The sequence below is a fragment of the Taeniopygia guttata genome, chromosome 5 (genome assembly GCF_048771995.1).
Source record: "Taeniopygia guttata chromosome 5, bTaeGut7.mat, whole genome shotgun sequence".
Classification (NCBI taxonomy): Eukaryota; Metazoa; Chordata; class Aves; order Passeriformes; family Estrildidae; genus Taeniopygia; species Taeniopygia guttata.
In genome coordinates, this window is record NC_133030.1 from 24,417,757 (window position 1) to 24,443,725 (window position 25,969).

The 25,969-nt window shown below is 46.6% G+C and overlaps 2 protein-coding genes across 12 annotated transcripts in view; both read left to right on the plus strand.

The window, feature by feature from the left end:
- LOC105759311 (uncharacterized) overlaps window positions 1–4,076 on the plus strand; it is a 63,327-nt gene extending 59,251 nt beyond the window's left edge. For 5 of the 11 annotated variants that reach the window (XR_012056318.1, XR_012056316.1, XR_012056317.1 and 2 more), the window contains 3 exons: window positions 1,067–1,196; window positions 2,187–2,351; window positions 3,231–4,076. The gene's annotated coding sequence lies outside the window, so the exon portion shown is untranslated. Of the gene's footprint in view, window positions 1–1,066; window positions 1,197–2,073; window positions 2,380–3,230 lie in introns of all 11 variants that reach the window. The other 6 variants (XM_072929879.1, XM_072929877.1, XM_072929881.1 and 3 more) reach the window with 6 other exon arrangements.
- A 1,660-nt stretch (window positions 4,077–5,736) lies between these two features.
- Window positions 5,737–25,969, plus strand: part of HSD17B12 (hydroxysteroid 17-beta dehydrogenase 12) — an 81,689-nt gene continuing 61,456 nt past the window's right edge. Inside the window, 2 exon segments of the mRNA XM_030274124.4 lie at window positions 5,737–6,070; window positions 6,073–6,240. Coding sequence (XP_030129984.2) covers window positions 5,773–6,070; window positions 6,073–6,240 — 466 coding nt within the window. The 5' untranslated portion in view covers window positions 5,737–5,772.

Genomic DNA, 25,969 nt, shown 5'->3' on the forward strand with positions numbered 1-25,969 from the left:
ACATCTGCATGGCACATTGAATTTGCAATCTGTAGACTCAACTAGTTAATATGCCAGCTACTGTTTGGCTTTAGGTTCTGTTTGTCTTCCATTGCTACATTTGCCTGGAGTGTTTTGTTGTTGAGAAATTTGGGACTTTATTCCCTGAAGCAGGCTAGATTGCTGATGCCCAAGGTTTATTTGAGAAGCAAGGAACGTATAGCTGTAGCACAGTGTGGTAACCTAAAATGCCTGGCTGGCTCAGTTTCAAAGCTAAGACTTGAGCTTCGCAGCTGCCTTGTGTTTGCAGGTTTCTGCCCTTCTCATAGAAGCTATACCCAAAAGTGTGCAATTGCAGATGAGTGACACATCAGTCAAAATTTGTGCTTAGTTCGTTATTTATTATGGCACTTAATGTTACCAATTCCATCCCTTTTTCTCAACCTGCTGTTCTCTGGCTCCCTTGTTTCCTGCAAGCTCTGCAGAGCAGGGCTGATCAGCTCAAGGTGCCTTATGTTAGGCCCACAGGAGTCCTGTACTGTAGGAGCTGACAGCAAGAGCCAGCTGGCAAAGCCCAAGTCTGAACCATGGAACCCCCAGCACCTGCTTCATGTGTAGCATGCCAGGAAGGAGGAGGGTTATATAAATACCTGCTTCTGTAGTTGCCCAAATATACCACTTCAACATATGCTGAAGATGTATGCACAGGATGGGGCTGAGAATGTCTGCTCCAGCCCCTCCAGTCCCACTGACTTTCCCCTCCCATCATTACAGCTGAAAGAAAAACAGTTACCTTGCCACTGAGGCACTGGAATAGGTTGCCCAGAGAAGTTGTGGATGCTCCATCCCTGTGAATGTCCAAGACCATCTTGGATGGGGCTCTGAGAACCCTGGCCTTGTGAAAGGCATCCTTGCCCATGGCAAGAGAGTTGAAAGTACAGGATCTTTAAGGTCCCTTCCAATCCAGGCAACTCTGGTTCTATGATGTGATGATTCTGTGATTCTGTGTGCCATGAAACAGCTTCAGCCAAAATCACCTCACCCTGCACACCTGCCATGCTGTTAAAGCACTTTTCTGCCCTTTCAGGCAGAGGAGGGAAACCTGAACTCCTGAGTGAATGCTAAATAGTGCACGGAATTGGAGAGCTACCATGACGCTTGCAAGGAGATGGAGTAGGTGCCTAAGGAAAAGCTGAAGATCTGGAATGCCACACAAGGTACCTTGCCTCGCCCCATCATTACAATGAGATCAGCAGTTGATGAGGTGTATTGAGAGATTTGTTGGCATGTCTGAATGGTTCTTGTAGACACCTTAACTGAATGGACAATGAAGATTACATTCTTAGGTATTCTAATTTTTGCCTTCAGTGTGCATGGGGCAGGGTGTCTTAATTTGGGGCTATGGACTTAGGCAAAGATACACTGCAGTGCTCAGCACTGCAGCAGCCAGGTCCTTTATTGAATCTGGCCTCACTGCAATAAGTGTGAGTAATGGTAAGAGAGACATGAGAGCAGAATGACTGTACAGGGGGGAGCTGCTCTTGAGTTGCTAGAGTGAAAAACATATTTGTAAAGGGATAAAATTAGTGCTGGGTACAAGAATGCCATTTAATGAAACAAATGACTACACTGTTCAGTGGCAGGAAAAAACATGGCACGTCACAGAGAACCAGCAGTCCCCCTTTCCTGTCTCAGGGTTGCTGCAGAGCAGACGGCATTTCTGGCAGCACTGGGCAGGCTGGGATGAGAAGTGGATCCCAGTGCTGAGGCTGCCTGAGTGCTGACCAGTGCTGAGCACAGGTCTCACTGTGGGGACAGTGAGGGACTGTCTTGGGTCCTCACCTGTGGACTTGTAGTGAGAAGTGTTTTCCTTACGTGCTGAGAGAGCGGGGCAGGAGGGAGACATGGGAATGTCACTGAGATGTGTATCACTTCTGAGGTACTTGTGGCAGCAACATCACAGAAAAACTTCATAATAAAAATTGAATGTTTCTTCTTATTGGGTGCTCTTTTATCCTCTATTCATTGTGTTTTATTGCTCCTGTGCTGTATTTTTGTTTTCTTTGTCTCCTTTTGATGTTGTCATCTATGTAGTTCTATGTCCCTATCTTTTGTTCCTTATTGTTGCATTTTTAGTCATGCATGTCACTACTGCTTTAGCTTTCCTATACACTTCTCTCTCATCTCTGTTGTGATCTGCTGTACAGCTTAGCCATGATCCATATGATGGGGCAATGTAGCTAAGCTGTGGGCTGACCGAGGTTTGCATCACTGCCCTGACCCAGATTGCATCTGCAGTCATCTGGAACTGACTACATGCCTGAACTGATAAAAGAGGCTGTGGAAATATGGATCTCTGGGGCCTTGGCAAGGCATCCTCATATGTGTATGCATGTTGATGTGAGTACACTCAAAATGCCTGTCTGTTCCATCAGCTCAGCCAACTGGGTGCTCCTTTGGGATTTGCAGCAGCTTATAGCAAATGGGAACAGACCTGCAAAGCTCATGAGAATACTAGGATTAACCCTGGAAAGGGGGATATGCCTGTTGCTCAGGAATCTGTGATACCCATAAGCAAGAGATGCAAACCCCCTCATTTGACCTTTGTATAATTCTTTCCCTTCTGGTGAGTCCCTTTCCCTGCCTGTGACTCATCTTCTTCTAAATGTAGACTATAAGCCTCTCAGAGGACTGCCTTTCTCTCCAAGCAGGGTAGCATAAAAAATAGCAACACTTTTGAATAACCAGCATGATTTTTTTAACACAAAAAAAAAAAAATGGAGGGCTGCCTTGCTTTGTCTGTGCTTCTTTGTCAAGGGGTTTATCAGTCCCCCTGAAAGAACAGTGGGGCAGGTTCTGTCCTGACCTGCAGCAAGAAGGTTGTTCAGACAGGAGGTCTCAGAAGCAGCACAACTGCAGTGCAGTGGGCAGGAGATGTTATAATAAAAGATGGGTAGACTCTGACAGAAACCAACAAATCCTTCGTAGCACCCACATACTTCCTTCCCTTTTTCTGACCCATTTGTAATTGGAAGCATTCCTTTGGTAACTGCAGTGCAGCTTACATGAATGTCCAGTAGGAAGTTGCCTGCTCCCTTCAGCAGGTTGCCCAGGGCTCATAGCCTTTCCACCAGCCTCTACATGCACTGTCCAGCTGCCCAGTCCACTTTTGTTCTAAACACTTGGTGAGTCTGGTGACCATTGTTACCTTCCATCCTTTGCTTCAGCTTTTCTACCTTTTCTCTTTCCAGATGCTTGTGCCATATCCACCTGTCCTCTGGAAGACAAAAGAGTGAAGATCAGCAGTGTGTCATTTATTCTGCAAAAACTGAACAGATGAGAACTGCTGTGACAGCCAATAGAAGAAATTAAAAATTAAGGAAAGGCTGGTATGGAACAAGAGGAAAATTATCCCAGCATTTTGCACTTTTTTGTAATCAAAGTCCTGTCTTTGGAGGGTGTTTTATCAACTACACACTTGGTGAGGCCTGTAAGGATTTTCCTTGTGTACCGCCTGCAGGATTTAGCCTTAGCGTATCACACTATTCTAAAAGTGATGTCCAGCAAGCAATAGGTGGACTCTCTTGGGAAAAAGGCAGGAAGAAAACTTGGTGAGAGCTGGATCCTCTGCAGTGTCACCTCTCATGAAGGATGGACAAAAGGGAAAAAAAAGAAAAAGAAGTGAACTAATACTGGAAGGATGGATTGGATGCTTCCTGTTGTAGAACATGATAAAATCCTGTGACATGTTCCTTCCTATTAGATGGGATACTACTGCTTATGATAAAGATTGATTTCTAAAAATCCATTGTAAAGCTATAGGTCAGCAAATAAGACAGTGACTTGACTAATTTTTCATTTCAAAATGTATGATAGTTTCATGCCTTTAACTGACATCAGTGCAGTGTGTTGTTGAATCCAATGAAATTTGAATCCCACTATGAATTTGTTTTCCACAAATAGATTATGAACAGAAGCCTTTGATTTCTATTAATTATGTATTTTTGAGTGAAAAACTATTTTGTGTATATATATTTAATAGCAGGAAATGTAGCAAATGTTTATTTTTATTAAACTAATAAACGGGATAAAACCTATCACGGCAAATTTTCATTTAATTTCTTTGGTCTTTTTTCCTTTAGCATAGTCAAAAGATCATAAAGTGCAGCCTCAGGTATCTCAGGATGCACAGTTCTTTGCATCAGGTAGTTGATGTCATACTAGTGTGTCTTGTTTCTAAATGAGAGAGATGAAGTGGCAGTAGTGCTTGTAACTGCATTCACATGGCACCATGGTCAGGCTGTGGCCTCAAGGTGCAACACGCAGGGTAGTGCTTACCTGGAACAATTAAGGTGGCACCTTACATGACCTCTTTCCAAACTGTGAAGCGGGAAAAGGTTAAGAAATGTAGAATGAGATGAGGAAAGAGAAATTGTAGAGCACTTGTAAATCCATCGAGTTTACAATGAGTGGTCTGCGGGAGTAGAGCTGCAAGGGGAAGCCAGGCCTGAGGTGTGCCAGGATTTGGCAGATAAGGCTCCTGGAGGCTTCCACTGCCATCGGCATGGCATGTGGCAAGTAACACAAAGGAGTGGATGAGAGGAACATGGCTGCAGCCTGGCAGCTGGTACAGTGTGGAGATCTCCAGCAGTAGTGGCTGGATTTGGGTATGACCTATTTGCCAGTCCAGGAGAGAAAGTAAAGGCAACATTAAGATTACCCCCTGCGCTACTTTTTGATAATAACTCAGATGGATGCCAGTCTCCAAAAACCCTAATCCAGAGAAGGTTTCTTACTGCTTGAACTAAGGTCATTGTCAAATAAGTGGTATAAAAGGCTTGTTTTCTAGAAAAAAAAAGTTGGCACTGGAAGTTGCAAGGGACTCCCTTTAAAAACAGCAGTCCCCTATACCTGAACCGTTCTTCTCTGACATTTTAATTGAGCCACACCTTACATGACATTGCCACTAATTGTCCATGTTTCTCAACCACTCTTGCCGTTTCAGCCTGTTGAGGCAATACAGCTCAACCATGAGCTATTTCAGGGCTTCAGCCTCCTACAGCCTACATTGTCCCATCTTCTCTCCGCGCCAGGCTCCGCCTGGGAGGGAGGGAAAAACCCGGGTCTGTAAGCGAGGTAGGGCAGCACGGCCCTAGCTACCCTCCTAGCTGGAGGTGGGGCAGAAGGCAGCAGAGCTTTGTGTCTTCCACCACCATGGAAGGAGCCACCGACGCAGTGTGTGTGTGTCATTTCAGAGGCGTCTCCCACACTCCTCCCAAGTCTAGGCGTTCCTAACCCCATCGTGTGTGGGGCTTTGGGAGGGAGGTCGTGTCAAGCGGGCAGGTGAAAGGCGACCGGGCAGGGCAAGTCAAGGCATGGCACTACAAGTGGTGAGCTCAGGGGAAACATTTCAGGAAGTCTCCGTTGACCCTGGATCTTGTCGAGGAAGACAGATGGAGGCCGGCCAGACGGGACCGCGCTGCCAGCCCCGCGGTGCGTGGGGTGCAGTGGCAGCTGGGCTGTGGTGCTCAGCCCCATTTTCCCGGGATGGACTTTCCCCGGTGGGGGTTCCCTCTGCCCAGGGGTCCCTGCGGACCCGTGCCGTGCCGTGGGGACCGCGGCGCGCCTCCGTGGGCGAGCGCAGTGCGGGGCTGGGGGAGGGGAACCCAGGGACACATTCGAGTGCGAGGCGGAGCCTGAGCATTTTATGAATGGGCTCATATGACGTCAGCGGGGCGGGAGCGGAGGCTCCGTGTTCCACCAATCCTGAGGGGCGCCTGGGCGCTGGGACCAATGGACGTGCGGCGGCGGGGTGACGGCCATGCCCGCTGGCCAATGGCGGCGGGAGAGCGGTGCCGACCACGTGGGGCGCAGGCCGCAAGTAGTACGGGGGCGTGTGGCCGCTCGCCGCCTGCCCCCCCCTTCCCGGCGCGGCGGGGCCGGGCGGCCCCAGGCGGGCGCGCCCGGCCGCGTTGCCGGGTTACCCGGTGGCTGAGAGGCCCCTCCGCCAATCGCGGCGGGGCGGGGGCGGGCGCCGTGACGGCTGCGGGGCGGCGGTGGCCGGGAGGGCTCAGTCCGGCCGCGGCAGCCTCCGCAGCATGGTGGTTCCAGCCGCGCTCCCGGCCGCCGGCCTCTTCTACTGGGTGGGCGCGCTGGGCGCTCTCTACGCGGCGGCGCTGGCCTCGTACCGCCTGCTGGCCGGGCTCCGCGTCTGGGTGCTGGGGAGCAGCTCCGTGGGGCCGGCGCTGGGCGCCTGGGCAGGTGAGTGCGCGTCCCGGCCGCCCCCGCCGCGGCTCTTTCTCCGGTTCCCCCCGGGCCGGGACAGGGATCTCGCGGGCGAGAGGCCTCGGCCAGGCGGGGAGAGGGACGCGGGCGGCGGGGACCGGCCCTCGGGGGCACCGGGCAGTCTGGCGGAGCGCCCGTGGGGCAGCAGCGGGGTCCCGGGCGGGCCGGTCTGGGGCAGAGGCTGAGGGGCTGGCGGGTGCTGCTATTCTGCCGAGTGGGCCCCCGGCGAGCCGGGAGCCGCTCTCACGCTCCCCACGAAACGTGCCGGGCCAGAGCACGCCGGTCGGGTCGGTCGTGAGAGAAGCGCCGATGACTGGGACTCGCGGGACGGCGGGCGGGCGGGCGCCCGGCGGGTTTGAACTCGTGTCCCCGGGTTGGCCGGGCGCGCAGCGCGGCGCTGGGGCCGCTCCGCAGTTCCCGGCGCGGCCGGTCGGTGCGCGCCGCCCCCCCGCGCCGGGCTCGCGCCTCAGCGCTGACGTCAGGCCCGCCCCGGCCCCGCCGCCCCCGGAGGAGCGCGGCCGCCCCTGCCCGGCACCGGCAGCAGCGGCGCTGTCCCGGGGCGAACGGCGGCACCCGCGGGCAACCGGGAGAAGAGCTGGGCTGGAGGGCCCGGCAAGAGCCCTGCGAGAGCGGCGGGAGAGCGGCGGAGCGGCGCCAAACTTATGCCGACCCTGCCCGCTCCTGCAGCTCGGCCCCTGCTCGGTCCCGGCCGCGCTCGGAAGGGGCTGAAGCACGAGTGGCCCTCCCTGTGGAGGGGGGCACAGTACCGGTGGCCGGGAGGGGGTGGCGGCAGCATTTAGCTGGCAACCCCGAAATACAGGAGCGCTGTGGAAGTACAGCAGAGGCTATTACCGGGGTATTTTTAGTGCCGCGCTGCTCTAACTTTTCTTAGTACTTCGATTCTTGGTCATAGGAGCCACGCAGGGCAAAGACAGTTTCTTCCATCTGAGTCTGCCGCTGCCACTCTGGCCTTTAAGTAATGATGAGACGATGGAAAGGGCTTCTCTGCTGGTGTAACAGATCAGCCAAGGGAATTTTCAAATCCATTCTTGTAAAGTTATTGGAAAGGGCAAGTTCTGTGCCTGATCGGGCGTTGATAAGGGACCACAAAAATAATTGTAGTGTGTAAGAGGTGTGAGTTTAAGATGAAATGACAGTTTAAAGGCTGCAAAAGGTACTTCCTTTCCTCAAGGGGAGTAGGAGGACATCAAGTGCTCAGCTGCAGCAGCTGCTTCCAGGTGTCAGACCTGTAGGCAGAGCAGCCCTGCAACAAGCAGGTTGATTGCTAGGCTTATGACTGTGCTCTCCCATAACCTCTGTTGCAGCCAACATGGAACTGGTATGTGAGCACATGCCTGGGTAGTTGAATGTCTGCTTGTGTGAGACACCAGTAAAGCAGCACTGCTGCTCGCATCATACATAATGCCAGAACATGTCATGAATTCTGTGTACACAGGCTTGAAGTGCAGCAGCTGTGACATGGATAAGTAACAGCTTTACATACAAATAACTAAGGCCCAGGTCTTCCTATTAGCTGGAGAAATGTTATGCCTGTTAAAGATATGGCTGGCACAGGACACCCAAACCTTCTTTGACTTTCTAATATTGGGTTTGGATATATTACTGCATTATCAGTTGCCTGCTGACTTGTGGTGCATCACAGAAGTCTTGGTAGCCACTAGAACTTGTTTTGCATTGTTTTAAACATGGAAGTTTGCAGTGCTTGAGCCAAATGCCAGCTTATCATCCAGAGCCACAAACTGTAAACAGCAGATCTTCCCACAGTCACATCCTCAAACATCCAGAGAACTGCAGTGCAAATGTCCTCTCTCACTGTTTTGTACTAGTGCAGGCAGCAGTGGGCCACTGTATGTGGCCAGTGGCTGCTCACAGAAATTGTTCTTTCTCTGCCAAGATTGTGATGTTCAGGGGAGGGAGGAAGAGGAGCAGTGGCAGCACAGCTGAACTCCGTGTTTATTGCCGTGCTCTAAAATGGGAGCATTGCTGCAGTGTCAAGGAAAATGGAGAAATCGGGTGACAATGCCTGCTTTCACTGTAGGAAGACATGTGGCCATCATGAGTTAGCTGTTGTGTGTCCTCAGTGTGCAGCTGATGCAGGTGAGATGCTGCTTTATTGAGACAGCTGCTGTAGTCTCCAGCTGAAATGAAGAGAGGTTGTCTTAGTTTGAATAAGCACTGGGATGGTTTGCCCTGAAGTATGTTGAGGCTGGGCAGGCTCTCTGTTTTCTCTCATGTAAAGGACGATGGAGGCACAGCTGCAGATATGTTGGGTCACCTTGATTAGCAAATTAATAATGCATGCTGTAGGAAGAAATGCATTTCCTTTCTTTCTGATATTTAAAAAAAAACAGTTGTTTTGATGCTAATTGGCCACTGTAGTTACTGTGTCAATGTATTCTTTCTAGTGCACAACTAAAAGCAACTTTATAAAAACCACAAAACACAAGTCCTTTTGGAAGGACTTCTTACTGCCCTTTAACTCTTCTGCATGTTTGAAATTGGGTTGCAAATTTTGCCTTGTTTTCTAGAGTTTTTTTTTTGATGCATATATGCAGTTGCTTCTGTCTGTGTTTGGTCTAATTTCTGGTATTTAAAAAGAAGGGATGTGAGGAGGAGGAACCACTATGTGAACTGGTAATGTACTCTGGGAAAACTAGGTTTGTACTACTTGAAATAGCGCCTCTTTTGACAAAAAGTTAGTTTTTCTACAGTCACAATAATGTGTGAAGGTCTGTATGCAGCTTTTCTGGTTTTCTCTCAGTATAACTTCCATCTGGCTTGGTTTTTGGCTACTGTACAGTGAAGTACAGTAAGGAAGTTGGATTGGATGTCTCAATGTGAGATTTCCGGGTGCATCTTGAGAGACTATACAGTGAAAACTCCTGGGTTGAATGTTCTACCATTAATGTGCATCACAAATTGGTAAAAGAATATAAAAATAACAGTTCCTGTGATTGAAAAACAATGTAGCTAAATAAACCACAGACTCAACAGGACCAGAGTGCCAAGAAGTCATTCTGAACTCACCAAGAATATAGCAAATATGTGGCTGTTCCTCTGCCTTCCTCTAGGCAGACGGAGCTGTTTGTAGTGCTGATTGTGATCCATAGTGGTATTTCCTTAGGCTGGATGAGACTCCCGTGCTTCTCCCACTGATGGTAGTGGCAGGCAGCCACCTTGCTTCTCTGCCATTGAAAATTGGGTGTATTCTGGAGTACAGAGTGTCTGGAGCAGGGAACTGTCTGCTGCTGTTATAGCTCCCATTTGGAGAGTTGCCGTGTCTCCTATTTTAGGAAGCCGCCTCTTTTGCAGGAAAACACGAAATCATTCTTCTTCTCCTTCCCTTCAGTTACTTGGTGAAATGATTTCAAAATCCTCTGGTAATTTAGGCTGGGAGGGACCTCAGGAGGCCTGTAGTCCAACCTCCTGTTTGGAGCAGGGTCAGCTGTGCAATCAGACCAATTCAGTGCATGCAGATAATCAACTTCGTGTGTTCAAAACACGCTGTCAGTGCAAGTTGGATTGACCTGGTGCTCTAAAGCATCTAATGTCTTGGTTGTGTGGGTACTTAAACTTTTTGTTTCTTTTTCACTTGTCTCAACATTGCAAGTATTCTGATGATAAATGTGGGGTTTCCCCTCCCCCCCTCCCCCCCCCCCCCCAATTTTCTGTAGCTGAAGCAATGTGTTAACTGGAAACAAAGTTATTTTGATTATGTGATTTGCCATATGACACTTGAAGACAAGTCCTGCATTCTTTCAAGTCTCACAGTGTCTTAGAAAAGCATCCACTTCTTCCCCTCTATCTTCAATGCCTTTGATAGAGTCATGGTTGAATAATCGTACATTTAGTGGTTACAAGATGTCTGCTAGTGGTGATGCTTTCTCATGTGGTGAATACAGCTGTACAGTTGTATTTGGGCCAACAAAGGTTTGTGAACATGAGCCTGCCTTAGTTAAGCTTCTTGGAGTTTATTCAGTAGCATGCAAAATGAACTAAATGTGGGCAATTTGCTCTAGGTTTCTTAAAAAAGAATTTGTGAGAGGTTGCTAAGCAGAATGGTGCTCTCAACTGCCTCTAACTTTCTGTAATTTGATTTTAGACAAAACCCCCTTATTCAGTCTTAAACCATTCCTTCCCTGTGTAAATATTTAACAAAAACTTTGAGCAGCAGCAAAGCTGGGGGACCCTCTCTGCCTTCTTATTGCTTTCTTTTACTTAACAAGGGCTATGCATAGTCTGTCATCTAAAAATAGCAACTTGTGCATCAGGGCCACTGAGGGAGGCATGAAAAATGTATGTAACTGGGTACATGAGCAGTGGAGTAGATACTTCTTTGTGTCTGTACAGTCAGGTCTTTTGAAAACTAAGAATACAGGGGCAATTCCCAAACTCTTATTGACTAGTAGCTGAGATAATAACAAGCTCTATACATCAGACCTTATCAATATTATTACATTAATAAGATATGATGCTTATGTCAAGAGGAAGAAGTCTAAGGCGAGGACTAGCTGGATTTTGTGCTTTTAAATGGTTTGCATTAGATTCCATCTGTAAGGGTATGCTTTCTGCGGTCCCTAGAAATGATGTCTTATTAAATAGACCCTAATCCTTATAAAGTTCTTGGGGCATCCTTAATGAAATAAAATCAGATGGTAAAATAGTTTAGTTACAATTTAAGAACTCCATACAGAGGGCATTGATTTCACTGCTAATCAGGTGCTAGCTTGTTGATGACTTTGAGCAACTTTCACAGTCAGTGTCATTTTTCAAACTCATTAGCATCAAGTGAAATAAAGCTTCTTAGTTTTCTGCAAGTTTCAGTCCCAGTTGCACAAACAAGTGCAGTCTTGCTTTCCATGTGTTTCACAATGTGCAGTGATAAATAGTTGACAAGCCATGTCACAAGTCTGTTGCAATCTGTAGCAGATTTAAACAGCCACCCTAGAGCAATGTGTGATGAGGGTATAGTTGGTAGGGAGATGGAGCAGAAAGGAGTTTCATCCTCTCTGAGCCTTGCTCTCCCTACAGGATGTGAGGGGACAGGCTCTGCCCAACTCCCCATTTTCCCTGCGCAGGAGTGCGTGGCTGGTGTGTGCAGAGCTTTGGGGGGAGCTTTTGGTTATCTGTAGTTCTTTAGCTGAATCACTTATTCAGGGATTTATCATCTTCAGCACTTCAGGTCCATGGTGAAGGTTTTCGGGCTTTGTTCTCAATTCTGGATACTACACTTGTATGAAATAAAGCGTGGCACTTGTTAACCTGTAAAGTAATGTTAAGAACGTGTGGAAATATGCCAGCTTGCTTGTAAACTAACTTGTGATTGTGACAGCTCAAGTGAAATGTACAGACTGAACTCGGAGTATGTTTTGTTTTTTGTATGGCTATTTGCAAACTGCTTCTGAAAGGTTACTGCACTGAAGAGTGGCTCAGAGAACAGTCTGATGCAAGTGTCCTGATCCTGTCTGTACTTCTCAGGGGTACTGTGCTCCAGCCTGTATGGCTTTTTCTTTTCCTAGTTGCCATGTAATGTTTCCAAATATCCATCCTACATTTTCTCTTGTAAAACTTTAGCTGTCTGCCTTCAGTCATCAGGCCTACTCATAGCTTGTAATTTAGAAGACTTCTGTCAGTGTATCTCTTCAGCAATCCTTTGTTGGACTGAGCAAACTTCCAGAGCAGTCCGGAAGAAGTGGGACCTCTGACCCTGTTTCTCCAGACTTGGCACCTCATGCTGTGTGTTGTTTGAGGGGGCTGTAAATCCTTCAGAGACTTTGCAACTCTTGGTGAGTCAGGGAAGCTCTCTAGTATTTTTTACATAGGCTACTGCTATTAACATACCCTAAAATCAGCCCTGCTTCCTAGACAGTGTAAAATAATGAACTTCTCTGCTGTTTTGTACAATTTTTCTCTTTCTGGTGCTTGCTTACTTCTTTCAGGTATCTTCATTTGCACACGACGTTGCTGACTGTTTAAAACCTCTACTTAGTAGGACTGTTCAACACTTTCTGCCTTAAGTGCTCCTTTTTGCACTCTCTGGTCAGAAGAGTAGAGGGAAAGCAACTGCTCAGAGCCCAGATGTCCAGAGTCCCAGTTCTGCTGTGTCCTTGCTGATGGACTTCAGCCCTTCCCTTCTGGATCATGCCAGCACACTAAATATGGCATGAGTGGGCATCACCAGCCTCAGCATCAACCAAGCTCATAATCTACAGCTCTGCAGTTTGATTCAGAATATCAAGACTTTGCCATGTTTATCTGCAGGAGCAGAGAAATGTATATGGAGGAGGGTTAAATGCTTTAATACGGTTTCTCCACCTGCAAAAAAAAACAAACAAACAAAAAAAAAACAAAACCCCAAACCAAAAACAAACTAAAAAACACACCCAAAAAACCACCAAAGTAAAAAACAGCTAATGGTGAGTGGAGGAAAGATGTTTGCATTAAGGTGAAAAGTATACCCATCTCTGATAAACAGCCTGAGAGGGAAATGCATGGCAATTTATTAGCCTGGAGATGAATAGCTGTGTCATTTTAAGCCAGCTCATTCTCCCAGTCTTCTGTGTGTTTTAAGGTAGGAATACTTGTAATGGAAACTGATTACTTAAAACTAGAGAACTTATACAAGGATGTAATATAGAGTAATATTTTGTTCCAGTTTCTTTGGTTTGCTCTTTTGGCCAGTGTGCTTCCCTCACTTTGGGAGGATTACCTGTGAGGTGGCCTGGTGACAGCAAGGAGAGGCATTGTGTAGAAGTGGGGAGCACACAAGTGTCTTCAGCAAGGAAGTCCCAGCTGGAATTGTACTGGGTGTTAGTGCCAGTTGGGTAAATGCAATCCTGTGTAAGGAACACGTAAGCTGGCAGGAGGCCCTGAGGGCAGAGCTGAGTGTCCTTTGGGAAAACTGCAGTAGTTCTCCACCTGGGAATTGGTTTTTGGTAAGTGGGTGAAATACATGGTTCTTGGTCTTGTGAATATATTAATTCCTAATCCATAGGGTGAGACTCACCATCTCTGCTATGGAAGGGATAACAGTAAGAAAATATATTTTCTGATTATTCTAACAGATATGCCAAATGTGATTATTTAGACCTGTATGTGAACAAAAATGTGGGATAAACTCTGTAACTAGTAGGCAAAACACCCATGTGTTGGGTTTGCATGGTTTCATCACTTACCTAAATTGCTGCTTCTTGCTTCAGATGACTTCTGGTGCTCACTTACTGATAAGTTTTGGAAAACATGGGTTCTTAGAGAAAAGCAAAAGATTTTTCAGATTGAGTACATTAATGTCTGAAAATGCTAGAATTAGGACAATTCAAGTTCCTTCCCCTGTAGTACATTTAATTGCACAAAAGAATTCTACCTTAAATCTGCTATTTTTTGACTCCTGATTTAACCTTAAAATAATATATTATTTTTGAAATCTGTGAAAGTTCCCATATTCCTGGAATTAATGTCTAGAGCAGTGCACTATCACCCACTGTGTGAGTCATTAGCAGTGCTCAAATCCTGTTCCACACTATAAGCATCTCCAGCTAACATGGGAAGAGAACTACATGCAGAATTTCCTACTGAGCTTCTAATTCACTCCATTGCCCTCAGCAGCAGACAGTGACACCTGAAAGCCTGAGGTTTGGTTGTAGGTTTTGAAAGAAACCTCTTGTTTAGCAGTTCTTGAAACTGGAGTTGAGATGTCCAGAAGCTGAGCCTCAGGGAAAATAATGCCTGTTCCATTGTTTCTTCTACTTCTTTTCCCATTTTTGTTACCCTCCCTGCTTCTTTCTCTCCTGAGGGTTCTCTCGTGTTTCTCTCATGATTCTGTTGCTTGTCAGTTGTGGGAGACAGCTGGGTGGCTCAGCTTCAGGCATGGTGTGTGTATATGCAGAACTTACTGTCTGGTTGACTGTACAGATTTGGTTTTGGTTGCATGTTTGTTTTTTCTGTTTTTTACACCTCCCTTCTATTTTGTCCTCTTAAGCAATTGTGAGCCACATGTTCCAGAGGGGTGTATTCCATCAGTCATACCAGAGGGACAGCTGTGTCTCCACTTCTTGAGGAGCTCTGTACTTACTAGACAAAGAAGAGCAGACTTGAGGAGCTCAGCTCTAGGGCTGTTAATCACAACAATTTTTCTACAGGATTTTCATGTGTGTTAGAAGGCTACCACAGAAGCACAAAGGGAGAAAAGCTGTAGTGAGAGAAGGGGAATGGGAGGTGGTAAGCTCAATGGGACAAAGGTTTTTGTTGCTGATGGGAGGATACTGTTGTGCAGTGACTAAAGAGTCTGGTCTCCTTACGAGGTGTCTGGTCCCTGCCTTTAGATGGAGAGGTTTGCAGATGTGAGTGAGGATACATATAGATATGGAAAGTAGAAGGCAGAGAACTATTTCTATTTCTGCAGCTGCTGCTACCCAACCAACACTTGCTTATGCTTGTATGCTGCTCTTCCCCACACTCTACTTCATCACTGGATCCTTGTTCCAACAAGTCCTGCTTTCGTATTCCTCATCTGTGACTGGCTGATCTGTTTTTCCAAAACTTCCATTGTTCTGAAGTCTCTGGAAGACCTGTTTCCCATAGGCTTCTGCCCCTTTGCTCCCTTCCCCAGGATTCTTATCCTGCCAGCAAAGGTGCTTAATCTATAAACTTGTTATTCTCTATTATTTTGCATAAATATTTTTTCTTGGTAGAGGTGTATATGCCGAGTATTCCTGCTGTCTCAGACCTATCTGCCAAAAAGCTCTCCATCCCCAGAGTGTGGATGTGTGAGAGTTGTCCTGCTTGTCCAACTCAGTGTTTGTATGTCATGGCAGAAAGGGATGTGTACTCCTGTCAACCCACAGGTGTGCTTAAAGGCAAGTTACCTGACCTGATACAAACTCTTAACCTCAGTCTTTTTGACCAGGTATACCCAGATCTATGGCAAAACTTTTGGGGCTCCACAGCTTTGTGTTTGTTCCTAGATTTTGGTCTAGAACCCTCCATTTGGTGGACTGGTTCTTCACCTTGGGTGTTCACTCTAACTTCCAGAGCCTTGGTCATGTTCCTTTGCACTGGAATCAGTTTGCTGACACTCTCACATGATGTCAGCTTCTAACTGAGATGCCTTTATTCACAAGAGTGAGTGTGTGTTTTTACATCATGGCTTTCTGATGTAAAAGTTTGGTGTGGAGAGAGAAAGTGGATGGAGACCTCTTATCTTTGCTTTTTTCTTCCTTATGCTGACACTGAGGTTGGTCTGTATGTGTGGTGATCTTGTTAAGGAGTGTGCCCTGCGAGGAATTAGTTCCTTGGGGCTATTTATGCTCCGTAGTCTGCTTGGTCATATGAATTCCAGTGCTGGTGCAACAGTGAGAAACTTGGTAGTATTATGGAACTGTATGTTGAAAGTACAGTTGAGCCCAGTGGTCACCTTGAGTTTATCCAAGACCAGGCTGCTGCCAAAAGAATTGCGCTGCTCTGGTCGCCAGCTGGGAGCTCTGGCAGCTTCCCTTACATTCCCTAAGTCGATGTGTGGTGGTGCTGTTGGTGAGGTCTGCTTGCATGGCTGGGCCTCTAACTCTGCAGTCAGCTGGGTCAGCTTCCTGAGCTGCCTGAAAAGCAGCTGGCAGTCAGATGCTGAGGAAGCAGGTAGGCATGGTTTTTGGGTGATGCCCTGCAGGTAAGCTGGCTGAAACTGAGCCTAAAACTGCAGGAGCCTGTTGTCAGGTCTGTTGCTTGGTCCCATCTTGATGGGCTGCTCCAAAGTCTTGTTTTGCTTGGTTCTTTGTGGGTCAAGGTGGGTGGCACATACCTCTTGTGTGTTTGAGAGGATTGCTTATGAGTTGCAGATTATGGTTTTGGAAGTCCCTGCTAACAGATTTTAACTAGCTTCTTTCCTTTTCAAAGCCTAGGATAAAAATGTTGTATTGTTTTGATAGCTAGGATTATTAATTTTGAGAAATAAACCTCTTTGTCATTTCTTCTACAATAGTTTATAGTATTGTTCTTCCTGTGACTTTGTCCTTGGGGACAGACTGGTTGTGTTTGGCTGTGTTTCAAACTCTTTCTCTGGTAACCAAATTCTTGATGCTTTAGAGTGTTTGAAGATGGTGGGGTGGGAATCTGTTAATCTGAAAGTCTTTGTAATCCAAGAAATTTTAGTAAAATGAAAAAGGTGAATTTTCAATCTGCCAGCTAGGCAGAATTTTGGTAGCATATCATCCCAGCTGGATTTGTCACTTAGTTGCTGTTGCTGGTTGTGGTTAAATCAAAATGTAAAATTTCTGATGTAAAATATTGCTGTGGCAACATATGAAAATGATGCATTTGTTCAGAAAAATTTGTTCAGCATAGACTAGCTTGTTTCAGTCACCGTTTGTAAGCTTTGAATTGAAACTGCATTTCTTGTGCACTAACCTAGAATTACTCTCCTCAAATTGACTTTCAGCACTAGTTCTTTACCAAGTGAGGAAGCAGATGTGAGTAACAATATATCTTTTTTTAAATAAACGCATATTCTTTTAAAGTAGCCTTTACTGTAGAATATTTTCATTTTAAAGCTTTACTTTGGAGGGAATTAGTACTATGGGATGCAGATAAGTAAGGGATGCTGATTAAAACTTTTAATGCCCAGTATGGTACTATATGCACATATTCTTACTAGCTGTGGATTTTCTGCAGTCTGAAGTTTGCTATTATTCCTCTATCTTGGAGCAGTGATCCTGTTTTTAAAAATTTTTATTTTCCCCTCTCCTCTTCCTTAGGGTGTCTTAGTTCCCTAGATGCAAGCTACTTTCTCTAGCCACAGTGGTCATTTTCAGCAGGAATGATGCACCTAAATTCACTGCTGTGACAGTTTGCATGTGCTGTGGGCTGCTTGGCCTCTAACGGGGCTGTGCTCTGCCCCAGCTGGCCTGTGTTTGTCCTGTGCATGTGTCCTGGTGCTTGTGGGACAGATGTGTTCTGGTGAGGTGGCACTGGCTGTCAGAATGTGTGGTAAGAAAGGTTTACAGACCTGAAGGAGAGCAGCAGAAATGCTGGAACAGGTCCCATTGGTGGTGGGGGGAGCTTTGTTCAGTTTTGAGGGGTCTTTTGAGAGAGGGGCTAGGAGACCTGTAGATAATAAAGCTGTTTTGTCAGTCTGGTTCTGATTAGTGGACTAAAGGCATCAAGATCACCCTATGCAGACATGGTGAGAACAACCTCCATTGCTCTTTCTGTTGCTGGACTTCTAAATGTGGGTTTTCTCTTGGACCTGAGAGAGAAGTTCAGTCCCACTCAGAGAGGAGCTGGAGAAGCACTAGTGAAAACCTTTTCTGCTGTGGAACCTATAAAGTTGTCTAAATCAGAGTCCTTGAGAAGTTGGGATGGGAGGGCAGCAAGAATGGCGTGTCAAAAAAGGAAGGAAAGCAGGAAGTTAGAGGAGAGATGGGGCAGGAGGTACCTGAAGTCAAACAGGGAGCCAGAGCAGTACAACCTATTGAGGATGCTGCTTTCCAGAGCATCCTGGCAATAGGTGGAGGCTGTTCTCCCTTAACAGCATTGCATCTGTGGATAGGGGATGTTGCTGAAAATTCCTCTGCTACTTTTTTTCTTTTCCGAGCCATGGCTGCCGGTTTGCTTGCTTGGGACAAGCACTTGCTTTCACCACTTGCTTGAGTGGACTCTGTAAATGAAAAGGGCATTGGGGAGATTGTAGTGAAGACCTTGGAAGGAGCTTGTGGTGGACCTTGACAGGGAAGTGCTGCATTTTTGGTTTAACTCTGTAGAATTCTCCACTTTGTCAGGGACAAGGTGAATAGTGTTGTGTTTGTGCCAGTGGTCCCTGATGGAGCGGGGGCTCAGTGGGACCTGAAATCCATGCGTGGTGTGGGCTGGCCCGGAGGTCCTTCCCTCTGCCAGGTGCGTGTGCCTTGATGCCTTGTGTTTGGGACAGGAGCACGCAGGGCTGCTGGCCACGAGCTAAGGGCGAGTTCTTTGCTGCGGGTGGATCCGCGGGGCAGGCGGCAGCGAGGGATGCAGGGAATGCTCTCGGCTGGGCCTCAGCTCAGCTTGGCCCGGGCCGGGCGCGCTGGTGGCTCCGCGCTGGTCCTGCTGGAAGCCAGGCGCTCGGGCAGTGCCGGCTGCCGGCCGGGAGCGAGTATCCCGCACCCCGAGATCGTGCATGCTTAGTATCAGGGGCTGATCGCATCCCGCGCCGTGACGGGGGCGTGCTGGGATCGCTGTCCGGGAACAGGACGCGGTCGTGGCACGCCGGGCCGGCCTCACGCGTGGGCGCGGAGCAGCGGCTGCAGGGCGCCGGCGCCCCCGGGCCGCCCGCCCGCCGCGGCGCAGCAGCGCCCTCTGCCGGCCGCGCGGCGCGCCGGAGCTGCGGGCGCTCGGGGCCGCCCCGCCGCCCTCCCGGCGGGACCGGCCCCGCTGCCTCCGGTGGGCGGCGGGGGAAGCCCGGCCCGCTCCCGGGGGAACCGCTGCCTGTGGGGGAAGGCCGGCCTCGACAAGGGTTAATGCCGCCTCACCTCAGCCGCCCCGGCCGCGGCAGGAGGGGGCGGAGGAGGAGGGGGAGCGGTGCCGTCACTGCGGCGGCTCCCGCGCCGTTACCTAACCGGTGACATAACGCGCTACCTCCGCTCCGCTTAAGAAGCGCCTGGGGCCATCACGGGGGCGGCTCGCAGACCCTGCGGGGCCGCGGTGGGGCCGGCCAGTGTGAGCCCTGCCGGGAGCGCATGCCTTTCTCCGCCCGCATTGCCGCTCCTCCCGGGGTGCCCTGGCTTCCCGCCCCGAGGGGCAGCGGGCTGCCCCGTCCGAGAGCCGGGCGGCGGCGGGGGAGCTCTCCCCGTTTTCCCTTCCCGAAGTTTCCCGGGCGGGCAGGTGATCCGCCGCTCCGTGGGAGCCGCCATCCCGGGGCCGGGGATGCGCGGGCGCCTCGCGTGACAGGGATGCTGCCAGGGACACTGGCTAGTCCACGTGCGGCCGGGGGGGGCCGGGGCAGCCTGCGCCAGCCCATGCGGTGCCCGCGGGCGCTTCCTCTGCCTCCCTGCTCTGCCAGGGAGAAGAAAGTGCACCGAATCAATCGTAGCTGAAACATTTAAGGAGGCTTGAAGGGAACTTCATTTCCATTGGAAAATCTGGGGAGTTTTCCACGGAGGGGAATGCTGCAAGTTTTCAAGGACTTGGAGTGAAATATAGAAGGCATCGGTGGGCGTTTCTTTATTCAGAAACGGGAAAGCAAAGGCAGTGTTGCCCGAGTTCTTCCTTAAATCTTTAAGGCAAACACCTATTGCAAAACAGTGCCCATACAAATAAAACAGTCAAGGATTTCTAGAGCGCTTTAACGTAAGAGTCTCCCTAATGCTTTATGGTAATTTATCGAGGGCATTTCTCATGAGACAACTGTTGCTTTCTAAGTTGATTAACTTGGGCGTATTAACATTATTCATCTCCTTCCCCCCTCCCCCCGGCGGATGGATAGAAATACTTAATTAAAGCGAACATAATTAAGAGCGTGGGATGGAAGGGACCTCTGTGGAGCAATAATTACCAAATATACTAATTTTAGATAAAGCTGTATATATATATTTTAGGGTGAAAAACTACAGAGTGGTGTTCAGATTTGCTGGGTTTCCAGCACGGCAGAGCCGCCTTTCAGCGCTGCGGGACCCCTTTTTATGAATGGTGGGGCTGTGCCCGGTTGAGCCGCCGGCTGCGCCCGCCGCGGCGGGCAGGGGGCGCTGCCGGGAGCGCACCGAGCGCGTCCCGCTCCGCCACAGCTCCGCGGGGCACCAAAGCGACGGGATGGGGTCGCTTCCAGTTTGAACAGAGCTGCCCTTCTGTGTCCCCCTGCAGTGCAAAGGCTGGAATGCAAAACGTGGGCTTGAGAAACAACACACTGCGGAGTACCTCACACTTGTTGGTAGGCAGGGTATCCTTGGAAGATAAGTTTAATGGCTTTTCAACAGCTTTAATTTCTGGGGGTTGTTGTTGTTTGTATGAACCATCTATTCGAGTAGATTGTTTCTCATCATAATCAGGTAATTTTCAAAGACAGTTGAAATTCAAATTCTTCTAGTGGTACTTCTCTACATTTGTAAGGCTTACCTTTATAGGATCTTGATAGAATAAAGAATAAAGGCTTAACAGCTATGGCATCTTTTATCTGTGCTGGTCTTTGCATTTTTTTAACAAAACAGTATCTACTAAATATGATCCTGAAGCCATTTTTACCTCTAACAAGCCATGAGAAGCTATTTCCAGTACATAGAGGGCTCCACTTATTAACAGAAATAAAGGTGTTATTTAGAGTTAGGGATTATAAAAGGTTTAGAGTCATTCCTAACATAGCATAAACATGCTTACAGGCTTGTTGTGGATCTTGGTGCATGTGCAGTTGTGCTTGAACTTGCAAAAGGGGACATCCTGAGGGGTGTTTTCTTCTCTCCCCAAAAGAGCTACTTTGCAGTTGGTTCAAGTAGGATTGCGCAGATTCATTCCAAAGTAGCAAGGAAGAAGAAAGGAAGGGTTGTATTTGATGATCGCTTGTGTCGGATAGCAACAGGCAGCTTAAATGGTCCAGTCCATCCTTTTTTTTTGTCCTTGGGAACTGATGGTTTTGGCTGACCTGAAATTTTGGATGTTTCCAGTCATGAGAACAGAAGCATAAGATTCTACTAGAAGATCCAATATTGTCTCTAAACAATATTATTTTGATTATTGCTTAATGTGAACTGCTTTGCTAATTAGCTCAGGTGGCTTCTTATTCTCCTTCTGTGTCTAATGTGACACGAATTATGTGGCTGCTGTGCTCTTACTTAGTCCCAGTAAAACCGTGAGGAACTGGCTATGGAAACTGGTCTGTTCTTCTGGCTTGTCATTGCTCCTGCTGTACTGGAGTGAAGCTGAGGTGCATTTGTACAATTGTTTTCTATTGTATATACATTGAAGGGCTTGAACTTGCATTCTGCAGTTGTTATCATCTTGATACCTTCACAAGGCCCTGTAAAATTCCCAGTGTGATGCTTCCCATCCTGCTGTTTAGGGGGCATCAGTGGAAATCTCTGTGCTTCAACTTCCTTACTTTTGAGCAGGTTATACATCTGGGTATGAGTTTTGTTTCCACTTCAGCTGTTCTGCAGAATCCTTATTTTAATACCTCTGTGTCCCTGGAGCTAATGCTACCTTCTCAGCCTACAGCTTGTTTTAATGTTGCTTCCAGCCAAAATGAATAAAATATCACTGGGTGTCTTCCTGCTCAATTTCTGTTCTACTTCTGAGCAGTCAGGATCTCTGAGACAGAGAGAACTTCTGAATGAAATCTCTCCAAGTATCACCTCTTTGCATTTGGATTCCTTTTTCTCAGATAGCCTGGAGATCTTACAGATTCTGCTGACATTGGCTTCCCCATGCTTGTGTTGGTGGGGGAGGAAGTGCATCCATTGTGTGGGTGGTGGGGAGGCAGACCTTTACCGCTTCAAACAAGAAGTTTTGTCAAGCTTTCCTACTTCTGTATTTCTTGCATGGTACATGGCGCGATGACAACTCAGGAAGAGGGAAGAGCTTGGAGCTATCCTTACACAAAGCAAATGCTTTTGCTGTGCCCAGAGCCATCTTTATATCTGCTCTCCCACAATCTGTTAGTGCACCGTGGGAGCTGAGGTGTAAAACTTGGGAGCATGATACACATACAGGAATTTCTCCTGAGCCCTAAATGCTGGACATGACCAATAAATGAATGGTATGAGTAGGAGAGAAGAGCTCTTATATGTCCCCTGCCTGTGTTAATAAGCAAAGGACTCAAACTCTGCAGGGCGGCAAGTTGGGCTCATGGATTTATATAACACATAAATATATTTTGTCCGTGATTACACATTCAAAACATAAAGGCTTTTTTAGAACTGTTGGATGGTGTCCCCTCCCATGGGCCCCTGGAGGTAGGAAGTTAAGCAAAAGTAGTTTCTTGGGTAGTTCTGATTTTGGGATTAACTCTGGTGGTTTTGGGAGGGAGCAGATGGAATTAGAATTTAAAAGGGGTCAGTGCAAAACTTACTGGTAAGCTTGACTCTGTTACATGGGGGTCCACATGGCTATTGCAGAACATAAAGGATCCACAGATCCAAAGGGCTGGAAAATCCCTATTCTATTTTTAAAACAATTTTTAAAAGTCCTAGCATTTCAGGAACTCTTCTTCTTTTTTAGAAGTTTTAGCTGTTAAGACAGTCACTTAGCAGAAATGTATCTTAACAGTTGTCTTTTAGACACAAGAACTTCTAAAAAGATCTCCAAGAATGGAAACAGCTTGGGGAAGGATTAGATGTATTAGCACTGTGGGCTTTTCAAAGTCTTCACACAAATTCAGCAAGGAAGCCAAGCTGCTTTGTATTTCAATGGAAAACCAAGAGGTCAGAAAATCTCTGTAGAGTGTTGTGTAACTTTCTTGTCATATACACTGCAGGGCAGGTGTGTTTGCTGACGAGTGTATAGATACAGATTTTCTCTTCACATGCAGAATCTGTCTCTTTCTTCGAAGATGACACTTTAGAAGGAATGACTTGTGTGGGTAGTAAGTTGGTGCAGAGAATGGGAAGGTGACAGTGCAGGGATATTAGGTCTCTTGAAACACGTTTTAGTATGGCTTGGGCTCATAAATTAAAGGTTCTGGGAGAGCCCTTGCAGCTATTGCATCACTTGCTAAAAATAGCATCTATACTGCATAAGGCAGCCTGTCTGCAGTGTGGATAGTCTTGAGAATTTAGTGCTTCTTGTGAATGATGTTCAATCATTTTTACTTCTCAGCTAAACACGTTTTTAATCTGAACTGTGATAGAGAATGAAGCAAAAGGTTTTATTTTCTGTCTCTGAGGGTGGGGTGAGTTTCAAAATAGCATTGTCCACAGTTCTGTCTGCAGCATGATTCTAAAAATACATTTTTAAGCTTACTGCAATTACAGTTTAAAGGCACTGATAAATATATTCTTATATTGTAATTGTCAGGGGAGGGGAAGAAAAAATAGCTTTGTGCAGCATGAGGTATTCCGCTCTTCTCATCAATCACTTAAAATTTAGCAGTCTTTTTTTATTGGCAGTTACACAATGCAAGTGAAATACAGTGCTAATCTGAATTCTTATTAAAAAAACACCTCACAAACCCCAAATCCCTTCTCTTGAAAATAGACTATATATTGTACAGTGCTTTTTTCCCTTCTGTTATTTTGAAATCTTAGTCAAGAATCACCAGCAAAGGAGTGTGTTTGTATTCCAGTGGTGTTGCTGAACCAGACAGGTCTGCAGCACAGCATTTTATTTTTAGACTCTAGGTTGCCATTTTTATCCTGTAAAAAATATTCATCAGCGTCTGGGTGACAGGCCATCAATTTTTTTAAACGTGTCAGACCACGTTTTCCCACCTCTCTCTCCTTTTATGTCCTGCTATATACATTTCTTTTTTGGGGGGAAAGGGAGAGGGGGAACAAGGGTACGGATTTTAATTCATGCATTAGATTTTTCAATTCACAGATCTTTAGCGTCACACGGTTCATTCATCTTCTGTGCTCGCTGCTTACACAGCTTTGCTTATTGTCTGCAGAGGGTGAACTGCTCTGGTGCAAGCAGCAAAAGCATGGGATGGGCAAAACCAGCCTCCTGCTGGACTGGTCACCTCAGCTGCCCTCTCTGCTTGCCCCAAAATACCCCCTCGTGGCAGTGCTGTGGAGAAATAGTTTCATGTATGGTTTTGGTGCGCTGGTTAGGTATAAAATTGCTTCCTGGAGAAGCTATTCAAGGTCTCTTTGCAATAAATGGATATGGGCCAGCTGACTTCTAACAATAGAAAATGGGAGATCTCTTCTGGTGTGGAATACTTAGAATTGTTTAGTGCCTGGCAGGAGGGGCTCAAAGCCACACAGTTTTTGGATGGTGAGGCAGTAACTCACTAAATGTTGAATCTGCAGCACAAATCCCATGGCAGGAATGCCACATTGCAGTTGCTTTCTAGGCTGCTGGACTTTAGAATCTCCATCATGCAGCTGTATTGTTTATGTGTAGAAAACTTGAGGCTTTCTTACAGAATTACTCTTTGTGTCCTTGAAGGGCCTCTAGGTTGGCAGGGAACTTTGTCATTAGAGCAATTGGTACAGCTGATGTCCCCTCTCTCTTCCCCCAAACTCAAACATGGGAATCTTTCTGAAACGGTGATGGGAGCTTGTTTCTGAGTGGCTCTTCACTGCTTTTGGTGGTGTTGGAGGTAAGTTGTTGGTTTTGGGAGATGGAAGCCAGGAACAACTTGCTGCTGGAGCGGAGTTAGCTTGTAACCCAGGGAGGCCTCACCTGTGAGGGTGGTGGTTTCATAGGGTCTGGCTGCTTACTTTTTCTGAATTGTGACCTCAAATGCTTGAAGGGAACTGAGAGAAAAAAGAAAAAAGAGTGAATATACTATACTAGTAGCTGAAGATCTAAGTCAACTCTATCCTGATTAGTTTTATTTATAATTTTAAAAGCTTTTGAACTCTTTGGAGCACTGGTACCCTAGATGGCTTCTTGTGGCAGGACTAAGTTTATGATAAGTAATAGGAGGTATCCTCAAATGTAAGAGCAATAAAATTTTAAGAATGGTTGGTTACTGATACTTTTGGAGTTAGAAGTGGAGATTTAGTATGCCTAAACTATATATCCACACATTCTAAGTCTGCTTTAAGGGGGAGAAAATGGATAGGATTTTGATCATATTTGTAGAGACATTATAGGTTGAAGTCTTCTTAAAGAAGGTTTTTGGGGACAATTGTTTGCATTTGTTTATGGGAAGATAATATACTGAGCTTGTGGTGTGACTTGTAGACTCCTTAAATGTCTTTAATTAAAAAGTTGCTTATCAAAGGTACAGACTTTATCAGCCATATCAAAGATACACCTAATCATATTTCTGCTGTGTGAGATAATACAGCACTTTCTCAGGGTTAAAACCTGGTTTTGCTTCTGCACAGCTAAGTAGCTGTCCTGATTAGTATCATCCCTCCCTAAATATGGAACATTTTAATTTTTGCATATCAGAATTTGGAAACCCTAAGGAAGTAGCTTTGTGGAAGAAAGTAAAGTGATAGGTGGTATTCCAGAAAAAATTAAGTACCCCATGTGTTTGATTTCCTAAACCTAATTTGATTATGATGGGATTGAAACCACATTGTAAATAATTGGTTGATTGGAGACTAGACTTATAAATATCATAAAGGTACTCTAATATCTTATAATATAAAGATATTGTAATATAATATCATATCCAGTTGGAAGGAGTGTTACAGGAAGAAGAGGTGAGGCAGCAGCTCTCTGCTTTCCTTCTCAGGGGCTTGCAAGGAGGTTTGTTGGATGGATGTATAGCTCCAAGGCATTCTTTAGCTTTTCAGGAGTTTGGAAGGCTCCATATGGAGGCACCCAGTGGTTCTGGGTGAGCTGCTTAGGTCTGGATGGGCTTCTCAGCTGAAAGCTGTCAGGCTGTTTTTGAGAATATATTCCTGAGAATCTTCGTAGTCTTTCTGTGCTTCCCAGATTGTTTATTTTTAGTATATTGTTGATGCAGTGAAATTCTACTCTGTAACTTGAATTTGAAATGAAGATTTTAATTCTGTGAGTAGGGAAGGAATACAGTTTTTCTAATATGTGGAATATGGTTAGTTTGGTATTTTAAATATACTTAATTTTTTAAATTAAATTTGCAATCTGC